Here is a 22354-nt window from a genome sequence, read left to right on the forward strand (position 1 = left end):
CTCTTTAGCCAAGAGAAAAATATTTCATGAAAGTGTTAAATAAAAGTAAAAAAAAAATTAAGGAAATCTCTTAAAAAGAAAATTTTAACTTTTAGTAATTCATAGTATTTCCAAAAATACTACGCAAAATTTTCTATCTCATATCTAGTTTGGCTGTTATAATGACACTATACTAATTCTCACTAGGCACCAGAATCAATGTTTACATTTCACACCTGCCCAAGTTGGCAAGAGAGAAAGTCTACATTTTATTGTGTTTGATCAAAATTTTGGACACGTGGAATATTTTCTAGCAATAATCTAAAGGTTTTCTCAGTTGTAACCTCTTAAAAGTCCCAGGTTCCAAAAGAACTATTTCCTAAATGTTAGTATGCCCTTCTTGAGCTAGCATTATAGAAGTAAACATAAGAAACATGCATCACACATGCAGGCAGAGGTGTCAAAACAACCCAGTAGGGCTGTTCTAAATTAGAAGTCAAATCTACCACCTCCTTCCATTTGAACTTTTCAGGGACAAGCAATAACATTTAAATGACCTTCTCTTCACATCACAATTAAGCTGTCCAGTATAAACACAGACTGCTACAAATTATTATTTTAAATATATTGCAAGTACAAAGGCAATAGGAAAATAATGATGTAAGGAAAAGAAACAACAGGTAAAAGAGGCAAGTGGAATTTTCAGAAAGAATGATCACAATATGTGTATCAGCTAGACGCAGTAGCCACAAATTACACTGCTAACAAATTATTTCAGTCAAGGTAACTTTCAGCTGTGTTGCCCAAAGAAAAAATGGTATTTTGCAAAAAAAACAACAAAAAAAAACCCCACACCAATAATTAAGGCATTTATTGTTACTTTTAAGACTTGCAAGTTTTTTGGGTCTAAAAAAGCATTTAAAGCATCATAGTGTAAACAAGTAGATAAAGCAGTAAGCAAACAAACATAATAAGTGTATTAGAATGGATGCTGAAGTAAAATCAATAAAGTCTCAGCACACGGGTGCCTTCAGCAGAATACTAGAGACATCTAGCAACTGGCTATCTTTTTAATCAGTATGTCACTATTTATTTTATTAAATTCCAACTGAACTATCATATTCAAGATCAGGGGTATCAAATTTTATTTCATTGAGGGCCACACCAGGGTTGTGTTTGACCTCAAGGGACTGGGCTGGGCGTGGCCAGAGTAGGTGTGGCCACCTTGACATCACTCGTGTCGGGGGGGTGCCTGTAGTGGCCTGAGTGCTCTGCCAATGAAAACGGGCTCCCGAGCTCCATTTCCAGCAACAACAGCCTCCTGCAACCCTTTGTCAGAGAAAACAGAGCTCCGTTTCTGGCTGAAATGGCCTCCTGCAACCCCCTGCCAGAGAAAACGGAGCTTGCAAGGATTGCATGTGGCCCTCGCGAACTTCATTTTTGGCTGCGACGGCCTCCTGAGCTTCGTTTTTGGCTGTGATGCCTTCTGCAACCCTCTGCTAGCGAAAACAGCGCAGTCCTTCTGAGCTCTGTTTCCAGCTGCGACATCCTCCTGCAACCCTCTACCAGCAAAAACAGAGCTCAGGAGGGCAGCACAGACCCTTCCAAGCTCAGTTTTCACTGGCAGAGGCACCACAGGCCTGTCCTTTGCTCTTTCCAGGGCAGCCCTGTGGGCTAGATGTAAGCACCCAGCGGGCCAGATGTGGCCCGCACGTCTTGAGTTTGACACCCCTGTTCTAGATGGAACTATTCTGAAAAGCAACACAAAATTTTATATACCCCTCTAAAGGACAATCCATAAACATCCCACATTAGCAACCCATAAATGCTAAAATGCTTTTGTTCAAGAAATGAAACTCTAAATTAAAAAATTTACTAAGTAGAACATTATATTCACTTTCCTTGCTGAATATCAGTTTTATTCAGAACCCAACCAGCCTCCATTCATTTTTGAATTAGTAAAGGTCAGTAGTTTAAAATATGGCCTTTCATTAATCATTTCCTCTCACTTATTAATTGCTAACCCTTTAATTATCCGTTTCCTCTTTGCAATCAAAAGAAATCCTGCCATTTCAATATTCATTGTCTCTTCTCTTTTTTTCATGCAACTGCATATTTATGGAGGGGGGGGAATAAAAGCACTAGTGTAGAAATAAGTGGGGCCTCATTCATAGATCACAGATGGATCAATATTTTACTGTCCATACTGAGTAAGTTGATGTTGCATTTAATATAAAAAAACCACACTCAAATGTAAATCTTTCCCTTCCCACAACATTCAAAGCATAGCCATATAACAGACTGATTATAAAGACATCCTAAAAACTAAATAAATTACTGCCTTTTTGATAAAATGATCCCATTTTATGAAATAAGTTACACCTTAAGCGCATCTATAATACATTTACTTCTTAGCCGTGTTAATAATGAGTAAACTAAAACCTCAGATATTATTTTTTGGCTTTAAAGTTCTTTGAAATCTATGAAATAAGCTTTCCTATACTGTATTCCTCCTAAATATGATGGGATGTACATGGTTTTTTTATTCACTGAATAAAATACTGGGAATATAAAATAGGGCCTTTTTTGTAATGAAACAAACTTTGAAATTCCCTTCCTAAAGGTACTCTACTTAATTTTAATCAGCAGGTATAAGGTTTCTTTCAGACACTTGTTAACCTAAGGCACTTACAGTATTTGTGAATTTACTTAACATTTAACTTTTTTGGATTTACTTAACTTTTTAAATGCTGAATACAATGTTCCATCTCATTTTTAAAAAGTTGCATAGGTGTGATATTCAAAATATTGGAACAGTTATGTATCTGGGGCAAGTTACACCTTCCCTCCCCCAGTAAACAATTTTTATAAGGAGTCTTATAAATATCAAATGGAGTAGCCATAGAACATCTTAAATTTCCACATAAGTTTACTGCTGCCTAATATGAATTCTCAAGATTTATCTTTAATTTGTTATAGGAAGCCTTTAACTTATTAAACGAATGTCTGGAGTATAATTATGGCTGGAAATAAACCTGAAATATATGAAGATGTAAGCTAATATTTTATTGATAATGATACATAAAAACTATATTATTCAACAGTTCAGAAATCTCAGGTTACGTAGTTAATTGGGCTAAACTCTAAGATATTAGCTCCTAAAAGGCTTTACTCTCTGTTGAAACATAATAAACGTGGTTTTAAGTGAATTCCTTTAAATTTTGGCAAATAATCATTTCAAAGAAACTTCCTTCATTCACGATGTATACTTCTCTAAAAAAAATTTTTTAATCACATGTAATTAGTACAGATTGTTAAGACTCCCTATGAATTTATACAAAAATGTAATTTAATTAAAATGAATATTGCTTTAAGGCTGCATATATTTGGTGGTACTTTCTATGTCAATACTTCTAAACTTTTGTAACTGATTCATGAAATATTAAGAATTTATTTATGGCAGGAATATGCCTCTTAGTTTTTTAAAGCCTAAATTACAGTTATTGTAAAGCAAATGGGATTTAATTTTTCAGATTTTCAATTTTATGCTGGGCAGAATGTGTCTTCATTTCCCTTTGGAATGCAGGTGATCAAAAACAAAATCCATTACATGCACAATAAGAAAATAATTAAGTGATCCCAGTGATGTCGTAATAGGAGCTCAATTCCAATTTTAGGTATAGTGATATTGTATTTCCTGAATTAAAAACTGGAAGGCATATTTAGAAAATATTGGAATGAAAATATAATTTCATCCCCCAATTCATATAACATATTTACACTCTGGAATAATCCCAATCTGAAAATAGTTTGCTGGAATGTGGGAGAGAATACATGAGCTGCTAACAGTAGCGCTACTCTAAATCAATTTATTACACAAATCAAATTTTCAAGCTATTTGAATTATTATTTGAGGAATTTAAACTATGTAAAACAGAAAATAACAATATATTCAATTAAAATACCTCTTAAATTCAGTTTGGTGTGATGCAGTGGCTGCACTTAAAATTCCAGAACCAGTACTTACATTCAAACCTTCATAAAATTTTTATAAACTTGTAAAGTTTATTACTAAAATGGGTAGGAACAATGGAATAAAGGAACTAGAATAGCCTATATTATCAATGACAAAAAACTTGAAAAAAAATATTAATTATACCCCATGTGATTTTAAGAAGAGACTTTCAACAAAAGCTTTTTTTCTGTATCTATTATATTCTTCAGAAAATGTTCAAAAAGGACTAGTTTCCAATTACAGTATTCTATCTATGGATAAAGGAATACTTACCCATATCATGTAGTCTTATTCAATTAATACTCTATTCTTGATATGGCTGAGTGATATAAACAAAGATGGAGAAATGTATATAAATAGAAATATCATTTATAAGAGAGAGTTGGTATAAGAGTATTGGTTTGGTAATAACCTTAATGTAGTTTGTGGCACTGCTGTTCCTAACAAAAAGCATATATCATCAAGCACTCAATACCGTCCTAAATAATTCTCACCTTAGTGACCACAATTATGGCTACATTATTAAAGCTTCACTATTTTTAGTTATTATCCTTATTAGCTTACTTTAAAAAAATCAAAATATAAACACCAAAAATGGTTGGTTTGACTTTTTAGGAAATACATATCCTTCCAGATGGAGTAAAGTCTTAACAAATTATAAGTTGATTTAAATGTAACATTAAATGATGAAATATTTAATAATTGACTAAAGTCCTAAAAGCAAGGTTGAAATGATACACTTAGCATCTTTTGCAAATTTAGTCATAACTTAGGTTATGTTTTATCCTAGCTTTGCTCACAGTTTTTATTATAGTCAGAACAATATTTCTATGCCAAAGATGAATATTTATACGAATTAATTTGAAATGAACGCAATTCATTTGGTATATTTCAAATCTCTATCAATATATTCATTATCTCCCAATCTACTATAGTGGAATAGCAAAAAAGATTATTCATAAAGCACTTGAACCCATGAAAAGATGTAACAACCACAAAAGAACAATGTATCTCATTTTGAAAAAGGCATTAATGAAAAAACTACAGTGAGAGAAAACTGGTCTGTTAATTCACACTAACTCATAAGTCTAATATCATAGTCAATTTGTAATTTGCTTTTTACTGTAAATAAGCAGCTCTTCCGGTAATAGCTTTCATGACTATATACAAGCTAAGTGAGTGACAAAGTAATTCTTACAGCACAGTACTGCGGGAAATATTATATCTGGATTACAACTACTGTATAAGATTTCTAAGGATTAGGATCTATATAAGAACAGTGGCTCTAGAACCTGGACTAGGACAAAGAACATAAAAGACATAGAAGCTCACTGGCTGACACTATCTCACAGCCCAATTTACCTCAAGGAGGAACTTTTGTTGCAGTAAATTTTTGGAAGTGGCTGAAGGCAGCAATGATGTTATTTTAATAAACCAAACCAGGATTTTCTGAGACTAGCTTTGGAATAAATTTAGAGAATCCCACTTTTTAGCATTTTCCTCTTCAATATGGGAGAATTACTTCTCTGTTTCATAACAATGTGATGCCTAAATTCAAAAGCATGATTTCTGAGCATTCCAAGGAATATGCCATAGATTATAAACATGCAATAATTTGGCCATTTTTCAGATAAATGATTAACTATGATTGAATCAATAGTCTATTTTTCCATGGATCAGAATATTTTTAAAAAGTAAGTAAAATTACATTAAAATTTAGCATCATTAAATGTTTTAGTTTAAAATGCATGACTTTTAACAGCACTATAGCAAACTTTAGTTGATGAAAACCTACACTCTATTTATTCTTGCTGAAACAAATATACTCTAAAATATCTATAAATTGCCAATTTTTTCAAGGTAAAGTATATATTGTATTATATTTACTGTACTCCATTTTAAAAGGTAGTCACCCAGAGTTATTTATAAGATGGCTAGTTTATTTATGAATTAAATAAATATCAGATAAATATCAGACACCTAATAATTACCAGTATCTGGATGGTGGCATCCAAACTTTAGAATGTCCCTAGAAGTGATATTTTATTTCACCATGGTTCCTTTTGTTTTGAGCCAAATTGAAATAGTGTTTCCCAGAGGCATTTTTAAGATTTTATTTAATGTTATCAAATTGCTGTTTTCCTAGCTGCATAGTTTCTATAGCTCAAATTATAATTCTAATGTTACTGTGTTATATTTAGATTTTAATAATTTTCTGTAAACCTCTTTAAGACTTTGCCATTGTCACAGACTGAAAATAAGCAACTTTCTCAAATAAGAATGCAGATGAAGCATAAATTGATAGCTAATATATGTTTGATAAATAACCACAACACATAACACAAAGACTACAATTTTTGGAATGCTCCATGAATAGTCCTCAATGTCACCTATGACTACAACTAAAGGTGGCAAACATTATATTATTATCCCAGGAACTCACATAAACTCATCCATATTGGCATAAAACCGTCAAAAATATATTTTTGCTGAAGGAATAAAAGCTGTAAAACAAGAATACAATAAGCACTCAAAACCAATATTTATGGTAAGGAAGATATAGGTAAGATAGTACTTGATTTTTGTGTGCTGATGGCTAGGATTCTGAAATTGGGTAGCGGGATAAATAGGGGGTAGATCATATATGCATCAGAATCACAGAAGACTATCAAATAAACAAGATCAGACATTTAGTGTTATAAGTTACTTAGGATAGAAGTGTTTCAATATAGTAAACAACTTTTATAACTGAAAAGATAGTACTAGGATCACACAAAATAATTGGAAGCAGAAAATTACGTAACTGGTGAAAATACCACAACTTTAAAGCATCTTTTTCCAGACAGAACTCTTTAGATATGTCCAATTACAATTCTCATATTTTGCTAGCATTTCCTATACTGAGATAATGGTAATTTAGTCCAAAGATCATCAACATAGGGCTCATAAGTATGACATCTACAACATCACTAGATGGCACTCAGGCACCTTCAAATTATATAATTAACAGAATTAACTATAGTAAGATATTTTATAATTTGGGGGATTTTTATTAAAACTTTTAAAACAAAACATATTTGACAGTTTAAGCAATGCACAAAATTTCATGATACCCACTACATAACAAGGTTACTGATCCCTAATGTTTTGAAAATACCAGATTGAGGAAAGTGCATTAGAAGATTAGTAACAACAAAGCTCAAATGAAAGTGGAAAGTGAGCATCAATGGAGCAGTGTGGAAAAATTGGTACAAACAGATGAGAACAAAGGTATGTGATTAAATATCAGATCATCCTACTGTAACTCTCCAAACCGAAAAAAGAAGGGGCAAAAATCTGATGTTGACTCTAAGAGCAGTACTAGTTTTTTGTTCATTGATTGATTCTGAGCAATCACCTTTCACCCAATCCTCCACACTGAAATAACCAAAGAACAGTAGAAGAGTAAAAACAGGCTCTTCAAAGTGAACACTAAATATTAATCAGAATAGTGATTGTTATTTCTAACTATCACATATTTAATTATTCTTGCCAAGTAAAGGAGTAACTGGAAAATAAGTGAACACATGAATACTGCTCCTCCAAGATGCACTACCATCTTCCCTTTCTTACCACTCTTTTTATAAGATGGAAAGTCTGTGTCTCTGACAATTCAATATAGATAGTCCTTGACTTACAACCATTTGTTTAGTGACCGTTTGAAGTTACAGTGGCACTGAAAAAAGTGACTTATGACCGTTTTTCACACTTACAACTGTTAAAGCATCTCCATGGACACATGATTAAAATTCAGATGCTTCGTAACTGGTTCATATTTATGACGGTTGCAGTGTCCTAGGGTCATGCGATCACCTTTTGCGACCTTCTGACAAGCAAAGTCAATGGAAAAACCAGGTTCATTTTACAACCGTAGTTACTAGCTTAACCGCAGTGATTCACTTAACAACTGTGGCAAGAAAGGTCATAAAATGAGGCAAGTGACATACGGTGGAGGGTTGCCTTCTCTGCCTGGGTTCGAGCCACCCTGCTTAGCTGGGATGAGGCTGGTGACTTGGAACATGAACAGGCCGCGACAGGAGCGGGGTCAGCGGGGTTGAGGCAGCTCCTGGAGTCTTTGGAAGCGGATTTTATTTGCTTGCAGGAGACTAAGATAACTTAACAAATGTCTCATAGAAATTTTGAGAACAACTGTTGTTAAATCGAGGACTATCTGTAAACCTTAAGAAGAGATAGAAGCTACTATCCCTACTCTTGTATTTATCTATCAGAATCTGACAAGTGACAATTGCAAAAAGTGAAGGTTTCTAATCCCATTTAGTTATCTATCTAGTTGAATAGTCCGCATGCTCAACATGCAGACCATTGCACCCAAAGACCCAAAACAAATGAGTTTCCATCTCTGCTTCTTTGACTCACCTTCTGCTATTTACAATAGCTAGCTTCCCTCCCATTATGACTCTGTATCAAATGAGCAGGCAAAAGGTTGTTGTCCATGCAAACCTTGGCTCATTTGCTTGTATCCTTATATCTAATAGATGCCACCATAGCTAGGAATGAGGCCCAAATTTTCCTGCTGTATAACCTAGAAAAAGGAGGGCAAAGACAGCACTTTCCACTCACAGGGGAGCACAATGGAACCCAATCCTCCCTGCAGTGCAGCCCATGGAGAATACCATACTAACTTTGTCCAGTTTCTTATCTTTTGCGTGCATTCAGTATGATGGGGCTGCCTGGAAAGAGAAGAATCTTCCCCCAAAAGCATATTACCAAATGTTCCCGATATCCAGGACCAAATCTTGAGAAAAGGACACCCAAGGAAGTTGGTGGGATCAGCTGCAGGAAGCTAAAGGTGCATGGGACCACACATAGCTTGGGGCCTAGAGGCTGGAGAAGATGGTCAGCACCACTAAGAGTAAACCCGGGGAGCTGACATCAGCGAGAGAGCATCAAGAAACATCAAGTCACCTCTGACCTTAAGCCCACCCCTCTCTCTTCAGGGGGCACGCCCATGTCTTCCTCACCCACTCCTCCTCCCCTCTTAGGCAGGAGGAGCAGCCCCTCCCATTGCTGGGCAGAGGGGATTGCTGTGACGCACTCAGGGGCCCTGGGCGCGCAGGAGAAAAGGGGAGGGGAACCCACGAGCGGAAAGAAACCAACGGCCGCATCACGGTCGCGCATCCTCTCCACCCTCGGAACTGCTTCAAATGGTCCCGTCTAGGGCCCCCATGCAAGGGATTTCATGGTCCGGCCCAGGTCTTCCCCACCCCCTTTCCTCGGGTCACTCACAGTCTCTCTTCATCTCCGCTCGGCGCCGCCGCCATTTTCTTCGCAGCGAAGAACCCGCGGGGGGGGGGGGAAAACCGAGCCGGAGAGGAAACCCGGGCAGCCAGGCTCCACCCACCTCGCTGCAATTGGATGTTGGGGCCCATCACTCAGGTCTGCAACACAAAACTATTGGTCGGTGTTTCTCTAAACGGGCGAGGCTGCCCTGCTCTTGGCGGCCGTTAGAATTGGCGGGAAGCGCTGTCAGTTACAACGATACGAAGTGGGCAGGGGACAAATTCGCACTCTGTTTCTGATTGGACTGTGCAGGTTGTTTGTCTATCGATAGGCCCGTTGGCTTATCAGTCACCGGAAAAAAAAGGTAGTGCGGAATCGCGGGCTTAAGGATTTTGAAATGTAACGGGTCTAACGTTTTTTTAAAAACTGCTTCAGTAGTTCGTCCGTTGTGAGGTCCTAAAGTTTTTTGTTTTTTAGCGTAAAAAGGAAATACTTTATATGGAGAAGGCAGTCCCATCAATGCAGTGTATCCAAGTGATACCAAGGTCATGATTCTACCTAATTGGTTCCGACTACAAAATAACTAAAGCCTTCCAGTTCAGAATGACTCCGGACGACTTACATGAAGAGATAAAACAGTTTTCTTGGTTTCGTACAAAAGTGGTTTTTTATTCCATTGTAGGATTTTTATTTTTATTTTTTTTACATCTCATCAATGCGTGGCCAGCCAATACCTTAAAAAAACAAGTGTCAATTCCCCTATGCAGCCTCACAATATCACACTGTCACGTGAAAGTTAACATCACTATTAAATAGTAATGGGTAGGATACATAAGGTTTCATCTGTCCACTATTATGTTCGAGCTTGCAAGTCTAATAAGAAAGGCAACGGCTGAAGAGTCAGATTCTTACATGCTGAATCCAACCACAGATAGTAAAATGCTGGTTTCAGTTGGGCCTTCTCATGTTTGGATGCTATATTGTAAAAAACCCCATCTATACTGCAGTTGTAGATGAGTAAACAATCTGTATACCAACATTTCAGAGGTTCAAAAAAAGTTGTATTGTTGAAAACTAAGAAAATTTGTTGAAGCTGTCCTTGCCATATTCTGCGCTATTAAAAATATTTAAGGTACTCAAAATGATGAACAAGTTTGTTCTAGTGAACATATGCATTTGTATCAGTTTTTGATTTTGTAACTAATACATTTCAACCATTTATCATGATAATAAAACAGTGAACAGAAAATACTATTGTTGGCTTTCTTAAGCATAACCTATTCAAAAAAAAGATTATGTTTACACCACACCACTTAACCATATACCATTGTTTACAAGCCCATTAGCTAAGCTTATGAAAACATTAAATTACATGACATTTGTAATCTCACATGCTAAAGAATAATGGTTTATTTAAACCACAATTGGCTGGATTTGCACAATAAATTTTAAAAATACAGTTTACAAGTTGGAAGAGCTGGGTTGACATTATCAAACTTAAACATACAACTTAGTATAGTTGCATAACTCAAGTTATTCTGCTCAGAGCTCCACTGGCATAAGCTTTATCACAGATTCAGTCAGGCACTGAGTTTGTAGAACACAGTCCTAAACATTTGCATCATCTCAGAAGTTGGTTCAAGTTTTAAGTTGGTTCAAGTTTATTTGGGATTAAACTCCAATGGAGTTTTTCTAGCCATGTATCCTATTGCATTAAGGCTTATTTTCAAGTGAGTTTATGTTAGTTAATTAATGGTGAATTTATTTTAAACAGGCATGCTATGATTAAGATCTAATCAAAAATTCTTTTCACAACAGAAACGTATTATCACACTCTGCTCATATAAATCCCAAAAGCATGGTTTTTGACCTTCCTCCAAGTTGTAGGAGCTGCTAGCTGTGCTGAATACTACTACATTCTTCCAATATAACAGGATTATCTGGCCTAGTAGATAGGTTGTGAAAGTTATCTGAGCCTCACTTTGATAAGGAATGTAAGCAGGAAATAACGAAAAAAAGAAAAAGGTGCAGAAAACAGCAGGAAGTTATAACTCCCACATCCTTGACATGCCATGCGCATTAGTTATAGTTGTATCTGCCCCCTAGTGCTGCTAATGCAAAAGTGCACAAAAATGCACTTTATCCGCTTATTATATAGCTTCTTGCTAAGCTATACATGATTCTACACTACACTAGCAAATCCAATTAGAAATAAACTATAATATTTGATTAAATTGTGTTGTAGGCAGAGATACAAAACAGAAAAGATCTGCAATCATAGAAGAATTTTATATATTTTATGCAAAATTCTTAAACAGAATTAGTGGTAGTTTATTTAATTTATATGCTACCCTTCTACCTGTTGGGACTGGAACCTCACTAATCAATGCAACTGGTGAGTTACGCTTTATTTTATGACTTTTTTATGCCACAGCCATTAAACAAATTGTATTTGTTAACTGAATCCAGCTTTCCCTATTGACTTTGCTTGTGGGAAGCCCCCTGAGAAGGTCACAAATAGTGATCACATGAGACACACCCATACCCCAAGATGCTGCAACTGTGGTAAATATATACCAGTTTCCAAGTACCTGAATTTTGATCATGTAATTATGGAGACACTGCATCGACCATAAGTGCAAGGATGAGTCATGTCACTTTTTTTCAACACTGTCAAATTGTGAATGGACATTAAATAAATTGTTATAAATTGAAGATTACCTATATTAGAGTTTATAATAGACTTTCTACCACTAGTTTGCACAAAAATAAATATTGTTGATTTTATTTTTTCCCGTGTTGTTCATTTGCCAATATTTTCTTTGTTAGCTGGTTCTTTTCTGTCCAACACCACCCGAGGTTTTTCTACAAGGTTTTTATAACTAACAGGTATATGACAAGACTTCAAAACCTTTCCAGCAATATATGTGGTCGTCACACTGGATTCATCATACAAACATTGCTAAAAAAAAAAAAAAAAAAAAGGAAGGTACAATCTAATCCAGCAAAGCTGGCTGAGGAATTCTGGGAGTTGAAGTCCACAAGTCTTAAAGTTGCCAAGGTTGGACACCCCTGATCTAATCTCATTTACATTAGTACAACATTATATATTTACAAATCCTATAGATTTTTTTTTCCAAACCTGAAGTTATATTACCTAAGCCTCTATTTTTATATAAACCCATGTGACTCACTGTGATCTCTAATACATTGATACAATCACATGAGTAATATCTCTTACATATATCTGAAACTTTTAATTTGCTTCAGTGCTTTATGTGAACATGCAATTTTAATCCAAAGGTCTTTCGCAATCCAGTACTCAATTGTATGATTATGTTATGCAAATTTTAATAGATGTTTCATTGAGTTCAGAGGGTCTTTCTCCTAACTACATTCACAATAAAAATGAATTGAAAAATGCTTTCGTGTATACTTCCATGGTGGTGGTAATTATATATGTGTGTGTGTGTGTGTGTGTATATATGTTTTCTTAAGTTTTCGTGGGTACTTACATGTATGGCATTCAGCTTTGTTTGGGTATTTTCCCACGTCATTGTAGTTGTGCTTTTAAAGTTGTAGCAACGTTTCGGCAGAATCTCATCTGCCATCATCAGGCTTCTGTATTGTGTTCGTCTGTGAGTCAGATGAGATTCTGCCGAAACGTTGCTACAACTTTAAAAGCACAACTATAATGACGTGAGAAAATACCCAAACAAAGCTGAATACCATACATATAAATACCCGCAAAAGCTTCTTCAGCTTTGTTCGGGTATTTTCCCACGTCATTATAGCTGTGCTTTTAAAGTTGTAGCAACGTTTCAACAGAATCTCATCTGTCAGATGAGATTCTGCTGAAACGTTGCTACAACTTTAAAAGCACAGCTATAATGACGTGGAAAATACCCAAACAAAGCTGAAGGCCATACATGTAAGTACCCGCGAAAACTTAAGAAAATATATATATATATATTAATCTTTAATGTGCCACAAGACTTTTTGTTGTGCCTGTTTCTAGCTACCTCTTTTAAATTAATCTTTCCATATAATAATAAAATCAGTATCTTTTTTGTGTATATATATTGTATAGATAGACAGACAGACAGACAGACAGACAGACAGACAGACAGACAGACAGACAGATAGATAGATAGATAGATACTACACAGGCATCACATCAAGACTGCCTTCAAAACAGACAGAAAAATAGCAGCCATCCTTAGAAACCCCAAAGATAAAATTGACCTGGAAAACCAAGGCATATATGAAGTCCCCTGTGCATCATGCCCGGCCACATACATTGGACAGACCAATAGAAGAATAAGTACCCGCCTGGGATGAACACAAAAATGCAGTAAAAAAGCTGGAACACACTTCCTCACTAGTCCAACACATGAAAGCCACAGGTCATAGCATCAACTTCAATGGCACCAAAACCCTAGCCACTATAGAAAACCCCAGCCACAGAATTATCAGAGAAGCCATAGAGATGGAAAAAAGACCTGAAAGCATGAATAGAAGAGATTATTCCACCAGACTGTCAATTATTTGGAAGCCTGCACTCACAAACAAAAAAATCTCCACACCACTAGCCAGGCAAACACCTGGGCACAAACAGATCCCCCCTGATACCTCCAGCTCAAACACACCCCAACCAGGCACCCAGACGAAACCTAGCTTCCTAACAAATGATAGCCGTCCATTTACTCGGAGCCAAGCTGCACTAAAAGCCTCCAATACAGGAACACAATGTTGCCAGCCAATCAAGACACAAAAAAAGCTACAAAACAGACAGAAGATATTAGAAACACCAATCAAGCAGAACACAGCAAACTCCAAGACCAATAAACACAGACCAAGACTCCCAACCAATCAGGATGAAGAAAAAAACCATTCTGGCACAGCAGTAGGCTAGCCCCAAATTAAAAACTGAAACAACTGTAAAAGTCTGACTCACAGACGAACACAATACAGAAGCCTGATGATGGCAGATGAGATTCTGCTGAAACGTTGCTACAACTTTAAAAGCACAACTATAATGACGTGGGAAAATACCCGAACAAAGCTGAATACTATACATACATACATACATACATACATACATACATACATACATACATACATAAATATTTGTTTTCTTAAGTTTTTGCGGGTATATATATATTTGTATATATTTAGAAAAGCTAGGCGTATTGGGACAAGGACAGTTTGTTTTTCCCATATCTGTAATGCAATAATTATTTGTGTCACTAGTGCTCCATGTGGGTACAAGAGGTAATCTGTGATATAGAGTAAAAAAGAGACCCTACAACTACTTTAAATTTTGAATAATCAGTTCTCTCAGGATTTGAGATTTTTTCATCCAATATCTTGCAAGATTTCAGGGGAACAGTACTATTTCATTAAATTATGAAAATTGATAAAGTCACACAATTTCATTGTGTGTTTTATGTATTGGGAGCAACAACTAGGAGATAACATGTTCCACAGTACTAGCATGCATTGCCTAACCTTAATTTATTAATTCTTAAATTATTTTGATGATGGTGTCATAATTAAAGGAAAAAGCTGGGATGAACTCTAAATTTGTTGTAAAATTGTCTATATTCACACATGGCATGGTCTTACCTTTTAATATCCTACATTAGCAAAAGTTATCTATATTTTAGATTATATTCAGCTCTAAAAAGATACATGCAGATAACAAGGATTTAAATACACATTCATTTATTTAAAAAATCCTTAAATATTCTTTTCATTAAAAAGTAATATCTAGATTTGTTAGTTTAGATAACAGAATGCTTATTACAGAAAGTCCCTGCACTTGAAGGGTAATGAATGGTTTGCTTACCATTCTCAGACACCCTTGTATAAATAGGGGACAATCCATATCTGGAACAATAGAAAACTTCTTCCAATCTGAAGAAGACAGAAATCTAAATTGGAAGACAATATATATGCCTAACATTGTAAGAATATAGAGGTTTTATTAATCCAAGAAATTGCAATTGCATATTTTACATTGTTATTTAAAAATAAAAAATGAAAAAGCATAATATGTTACTTATAAAAAGTTATAAACATCCACCATTTAAATACAGTGTTAATGTATGAATAATGAAAAACTAAGAATGTTTATGAAATGAACACTTTATGAAATTTATGAAATGAACACTTTAAAAACCACAAGAATTCTAAAATATTTCAAACCAAAGAAAAATACAGTATTAAAACAGTGATGATCAATTAACATTTAATTATTCACTAGTTGTTTCTTTTTCTCAGATGTGTATAAGTTTTGTACAATAGCATTTCAGAGCAGTTTATAAAAAATAAAATACTCTATGTTGTAAAAAGAATAAATTAAACATGTAAAAAACGAATGCTGTAAAAAAATGGGAAAAATAAAAGAAAGCAGTAACAATGCAGCTAATATTCACTCGGGGAAAGTTTGTACATAAAAAATATAAGCAGGTGTTTCATATATGGCATAATTCTACAATTTTTATTATGAATTCTAGTAGCTGCAACCATATAATACACAATTGCCTAATTTTATTCTTTGACTGAAATAAACTTTTTCACATAAACTAATTCTTGATAGCTATCATAAGAGATGGTATATTCTTTTTAAAATATAATTTTATTAAATTATTATAACATATGCAAGATGCCAAGTATGTTTTATGTTTAGTTTTCAGAAAAAGCCTCAGAATTCCAACATGTTCTTAATTCAGAAAAATTGTTGAGAATTTAAGGAAAGAACTTTCTGAAAAAAATATTTATATGCACGAACAATTTTCAGTGTTGAAAAAGAATTAATTCTTAAAGAAATGTGATGTATATATTCCTATCAGAAATTAATTTTTTAAGACTCAGTGGAGTTATTCCCCTTCTAAAGGCTCCACTCATACAGCTTATGAGGTTTTATAAAAAATGGATTTTTTTAGATTCAACTTTTAGCATGAAATACAATACTTTAAGGCTCAAATCCTATTATTTAAATTTGGGAATAAGCTCCACTACAATTTAGCTCTGAGTGAATATATTGTAGTTCTGTGTATAGTGGTTCTACAGAGCTACAATCACTACAAAATTATCATTATATGGTCTTTGAAATTGTGGTAATTTGGGCTATATAATACAATTTACCATAATATTATTGGTGCCTTTTAAAAAGCTCATTGGGAAATATAACATTTGAAATAAATATATCCTAATTCTTGATAGCTATAAATTAGGTTAAAATCTTAATACCTAAAACCATTCTAGTTAAATAAAAGTTTTCATATAACATGGTTAGAATAGCACAGTATATCATCAAAGCTCATTTTTTGTTTTGTTTTCTACCATGCTTCACTAAAATTGAAGCAAAGGTGCTTTTAGAAAGATGTTCATATATTGATGCATGGATAAGAAATACCATGAAACAATGTTCTAGCTGTATTTTAAAGGATTGTGAGAAAGAATCCTTTTATTCATTTCTGATATTTTAAGATGGTAAGTGATGGAACTGAAGCAGTTTTTACTATTTTTCTATTATTTTCTGCATTGTTATGCTTTTATTATGCTGTAATATCTTTATTTAGAATAGCTTTATAAATTTAATTTACTACGTTGAAGTTATGTTTGTTTTACTATTTTATAATGAAATATATCATGTACACTAGAATTTAAGTTATAAAATAATACTGTTTGATCTATTTTTTTCAACATGCAAACGAGTTAAAAACATTCATTGCTACAGTCAACACTAAAATTTCTGCATCCTAACAGCTTACTTTAATTTTTGCTAGTGAAAAAGTAGGAAAAAATTGAGTATTTTTTAAAAATAATTGTATATCATCCACATTGTAATATTCAAAGGTGGTTTATTATATATGCCTGAAAACTTTCAAATATAAGAATTAATTTAGTTAATTTTAATTTAGAAATAGAAGAACTATGTTTTTAATGACAATAAACTATCTATTTGTTAAGGGTTACTTTATACTATTTTTTTCCTCCTTAAAAACCTAAAATGGTAAAGTAATTTTTCTTAAACATTTGAATATCCCCCGGATATCCCCCGGATATCCCCCTCCCCTTATACATGTATAAAATAAATATATTGGTTATACAGTATGTTTTAGAGATCATAGAGTCAAATTTTCCAATTTGTTTTATGTCTTATCAAAAGAACCTTATTAATTTCATGAGATTGAAATTCATACATATATGGGAAAATCCCAAAGTATAGTAATTTATTATAACAATCCAGCAATCAAAGTGCAGTCCAACAAAAAATATACTACAATACACACCAGAATTCAAACTCAGTATACTAATGGAAATAGCAATTCTGTGAAGAAAATACTATATCCTATATATATTATAAACTCAATCGCATTATTTTATGTTATTTTCTAATTTTATTTATTTTCTAACTGCTTTAGTAAAAGATTTCAGATTTCGTTTGAGTCTATAAAAGTTAAATCAGTAACTGGAGAAGACATGCATTTTGTAGATTTACAAATAAGGCAGCATGTAATGCATAGACTGTTATATTATACAATTGTATTTTTATATTACAGGTTTTCAAACAAGTTACCCAAGTTATCTGGATTGGGTCAGTCCCTTGTTTTTTTTGTCCTAATGATGGTGGTGCCTACTAATGCAATCAACCACATATTTACCAAAAAATGTATTCCATTGATTTAAAAGGGTAAATCATGAATTCCATTGATTTAAAACTTTTAAGTAGTATATATGATATTATATTTGGTGTTTGTTATCTTACAACTAATGTTATTACAAGAAGAATTGTTATTGTTTTTGTTAGAAATCAGATTTTTAGGTTTAAAAAAACTAGTTATTTGACTTTTCTAATTGCTTCAGTGAACTTTAACTCATTCTGTTGTAATTAGAAAGTCTCATTTTTTCATTCTTGCTATTTGATAAAATAAATGTGCAGTTGCTACTACAACATTACAAATGATCTAAGAACATTACAAATGATCTTCTTTCAGCAGAATATTTTTGTTTTGGAAATGTTACATTTCTCCAAAAATAATGTTGCAATTTTTGTTGTTCTTTGGGAAGGTATTACTACGTTCATCCTATTAATTTAGTATACAAGTAGGCAAATTAGTACTTTTCAAATGTTATGGATGGTAATTACCTTTCACTCCAGCCAGCATGGCTAATGGTCAGAAACCTTGGCAGCAGTCCAAAATATCTCTCATTTAGTATATAATTTGTGTTTTCTAGTTCTGTATTGCGTGATTGCTCTAATGAGCCAAGCAGCCATTAAAATGTGTAAAGGCAGTTCCAGTAGGAAATCCAAATAGACATCCACTCTGATTATTTAAACAAGATGGTTATTCCATGGAGAAGTTCTCCTATACATGATACATTGAAATGAACAGAGTAATGATAGTTTGGGTTCCATTGGCCATATTGTAATTATCTTCTCTCTACTTTGCTATTTTGATGGTGCCTAACATCTGTTGCCTTGGGTAGCGTTGTAGAGTTTGCCAGGTTGTACAAGGTGAAAACAAAGCCTGGTTTTAACAGTAATAATTGAAATTTTGGAAGTATACTAGCAGCATTGAATAGTAGAATCACATAGTTGCAGGAGATCAGAACACTGGACAGCTCCTTTAGGGAACAGGTATCAAAGCCCAGATGTAGCGCAACCACAAAAGCAGTCTTCCTTTAGTAATTGTCTATTCCTACAATCAAAGAGTTCCTCTGAAAGAACAAGTAAATGTAGTCTAAAAGGGACAGGGACTATTTCTAAGGTATTGATTTAACGGATCTAGAGAACTTCCAGCTGTCTCTGCCTGTCAAATGAAAGTGACAGGTTACCCACCTATAACAGAGAGACCCTTGAGGAGTTTTTTAAAGGATGGCAGAAGGGATGGATATAGCAGAAATCTCTAGCAAACTAGCTGCTCCAACTGTTATCTTTGTCTCCTTGAAAATAGTTCCAGTCCTTTCTGTTGTTCTATCGAGGTTCAGAACCTATTAGATTCCCACTTTCATTACTTTAGAACAATTAGGATTTACTAAGTTTTAATTATTGGAAAGTTGTTGTTTTCAACAGGGAGTAGCAAAAGCAAAAAAAAAAAAAAACTTAAACTCTTTTTGCCTACTGCTTTTCCATTCAAAATTCATTACCAACAACAGCTACTTTCATCCTTCAGATGATCAGATGCGTATTATAATTATGTATTTAGAAGCACACAGGAACAATAAAAGCATATAGATTGATTTTAGAGCAAAAAAATCAACCAAAATAGTAATAATTAAACAGCCTCTTTCTGTCACTTTTTCCAGCCTTCTGTTATAGCCGTAACCCCCAAGATTGGCTTTCTTTTTTTTTGAGACAGATTTATTACAAATATTTTAATGCAGTTGTTCTCTCTGACATTGTAGTAAATGCCATTATTAGTCCATTATAATTGTTAACTTACAAAACTATGCACAGATGAATATATCTTGGAAACCTCAATTAATATTATTATGGTAAATTAAATTTCTTTGCTGTGCATCTCACCATAGGGCTACTACAGATGGTTTATACAACAATAAAAAACAAATACATAGGAAGTTTAAACAAAGCAAAAGTAAAATAATAGTACAATAAGATAAAATAACAAAACAATAAAATAGACCAAAAAAGAGCAACCTGATCTTCAAGCAACAGACATCAGAATGGTTTTCTACCCTCTAGACAGATAAGAAACAATACAAGGATAATATTAAATGTATTAGAGTACTATGAAGTCCACCCGGAAAAACAGGCAGCACTGATTTTCTTAGATGCTCAGAAAGCATTCGACAACCTCAACTGGCACTTCTTGATCCAACAGGTGGAAAATATGGGATTTGGAATCAAATTTAAGAAAATGAAAGGTACAATTTACTCAAACCAAAAAGCTAAGGTAATTATAAATGGAAGACCACTGAAAATTTCAAAATAATGAAAGATGTAAGACAAGGATGTCCAATGTCGCCTCTGCTTTTTATCTTGACATTGGAAGTGCTTTTGAACCAGATCAGACAAAGGAGGAAAATAATTGGACTGAAGAGTAAGAAAGAAGAATATAAGGTACAGGCGTTTGTGGACGACCTGGTCTTCTTTGTTGAAGAACCATTGGAGTCAGGGATTTATTACAAGAATTAGAAGAATATGGGGCGGTAGCAGGAGTAAAAATTAATAAGGATAAAATGAAAATAATAAGCAAATATTTGATGGAAAGTCAGAAAAAAGATCTGGAAAGGAAATTGGGACTACAAAGTGTCAAAAAACTTAAATACCTAGGAATTTGGCTAACAGGAAGATGCTCATCTATAAAAGAGGTTAACTACACGAAATTATTTTTACAGATAAAGATTTGATTAAGTGGGAAAAATTACAATTGTCATTATTAGGCTGAATAGCGGTTATAAAAATGAACATATTACTGAAATTATTATATTATTTCCAAACAATACCTATAAATTGGATAAGAAATTTTTCCAGGAATTAGATAAGATAGTTATGAAATTTGTATGGATGGGGAAAAAAGCATGGATAAAACTGAAGACATTACAAGATAGCAAAACCAGAGGCAGCCTTGGACTCCCAAAATGGGAAACATATTATCAAGCAGCAATTTTATTATGGGTTAAGGAATGGATAAATTTAAAAAAATAAAAGAATGTTGGCAATTGAGGGCCATGACCTCCAAATTGGGTGGCACACCTTTCTGTGGGATAAAAAGAATAAGACCCACTCCTATTTTCATAACATCTGATAAGGGATTCATTATTACAAACCTGGGAAAAAGTTTTTTTAAAAAGCATTATTTGAAAAGACCAAATTGGATCTCACCTATGGAAGCTATATTATATCCAAATATGAGGGACATTAAAAAAAATAATTAGATATGAAGAACTTTTAGATGAACAGGGAAAATTAAAAACATTGGATAAACTAAAAGAACAAGGTATAATATTGGATTGGTGGGTATACTTGCAAATTCAAACCAAATTTAAGAAAGATGTAGAGGAACAAGGGATAGATAAGGAGTTACAAAAATTGGACCAAATTCTGATAGGCAAAGACATAAAATTTATAACACAAATGTATGACTATTTATTGGAGGTGGAACTAGAGGAAGAAATTGTCAAGGAATCAATGATTGCCTGGGCAAAAAATGTAAGCCATAACATAAATCTGGATGAACGGGAAAAGATTTGGACCAAGAACTGGAAGGTGACCTTGTCGACGGCATTTAAAGAAAATCAATATAAAATGTTTTGTAGATGGCACTTAGCACCGACAAGACTGGTGAAAATATATTCAAATATAAAACCGGAATGCTGGAAGTGCAAACAAAAAAAAGGAATGTTTTTCCATATGTGGTGGCAATGTATAGAAGTTAAAAAATATTGGAAGAAGGTACAGAGATGGCTTCTCGAGATTACAAACCATAGATTGATATTGGAACCAGAAACATTTTTATTAGGTATGATTAAAGGGAATTTGAGCAAGGATAAAAGATGTAACATCTTAACGGCAGCAAGAATCACCTTTGCACAAAGTTGGAAGAGTGATAAAATACCATCAGATGAAGCTTTAATTCAAATAATAATGGATTGTGCAGAGCTAGATAAATTCACTATGGAATTAAGAGGCAAGGATGACTTAGAATATTGCATGATATGGGATAGGTGGTATAAATGGGTGGAGAATAAAGATAAAAATGATGTATAGTCATAAAATGAGAAACATGTATATATAATGACACAAATACTGTTTATGGAAATGAGAGTTTTTGTATTTTTGGTTTTTAAAGAATAAAATTTTATTTAAAAAAAGAAAAAATCAAATCAAATCAAAAGTGGATTGCTAGTGTAAGTTCTATAAGGGAAAAGAGTTTATTATTTCCTTTCTTTTTCCTGATTAATGTAGGATATGTGACTAAAATAAGTTAAAATATGAAATTTTAAAATGTAATTCATTAATTGGCATCAAGTTCTGTCAGATGAAATCTTGAGCAAATTGCAGAATTTGGCATCATATAAATCTACTCAGAAATGTTTCAGTCT

General features: G+C 33.7%; 1 protein-coding gene across 4 annotated transcripts in view; it reads right to left on the reverse strand.

Annotated features, from left to right (window-relative positions):
* The window catches only part of MECP2 (methyl-CpG binding protein 2), a 110500-nt gene that overhangs the window by 74429 nt on the left and 13717 nt on the right, over positions 1-22354 (reverse strand). The window contains exon 1 of one of the 4 annotated variants that reach the window (XM_026676184.2): positions 9281-9382. The exons of the other annotated variants lie outside the window; for them this stretch is intronic. Coding sequence (XP_026531969.1) covers positions 9281-9315 — 35 coding nt within the window. The 5' untranslated portion in view covers positions 9316-9382. Of the gene's footprint in view, positions 1-9280; positions 9383-22354 lie in introns of those variants that run through there. 4 annotated transcript variants of the gene reach the window in all.

The sequence above is a fragment of the Notechis scutatus genome, chromosome 2, assembly GCF_049901735.1.
Source record: "Notechis scutatus isolate UNSWTSFEM ecotype Mainland chromosome 2, rNotScu1.2, whole genome shotgun sequence".
In the NCBI taxonomy this organism is placed as follows: domain Eukaryota; kingdom Metazoa; phylum Chordata; class Lepidosauria; order Squamata; family Elapidae; genus Notechis; species Notechis scutatus.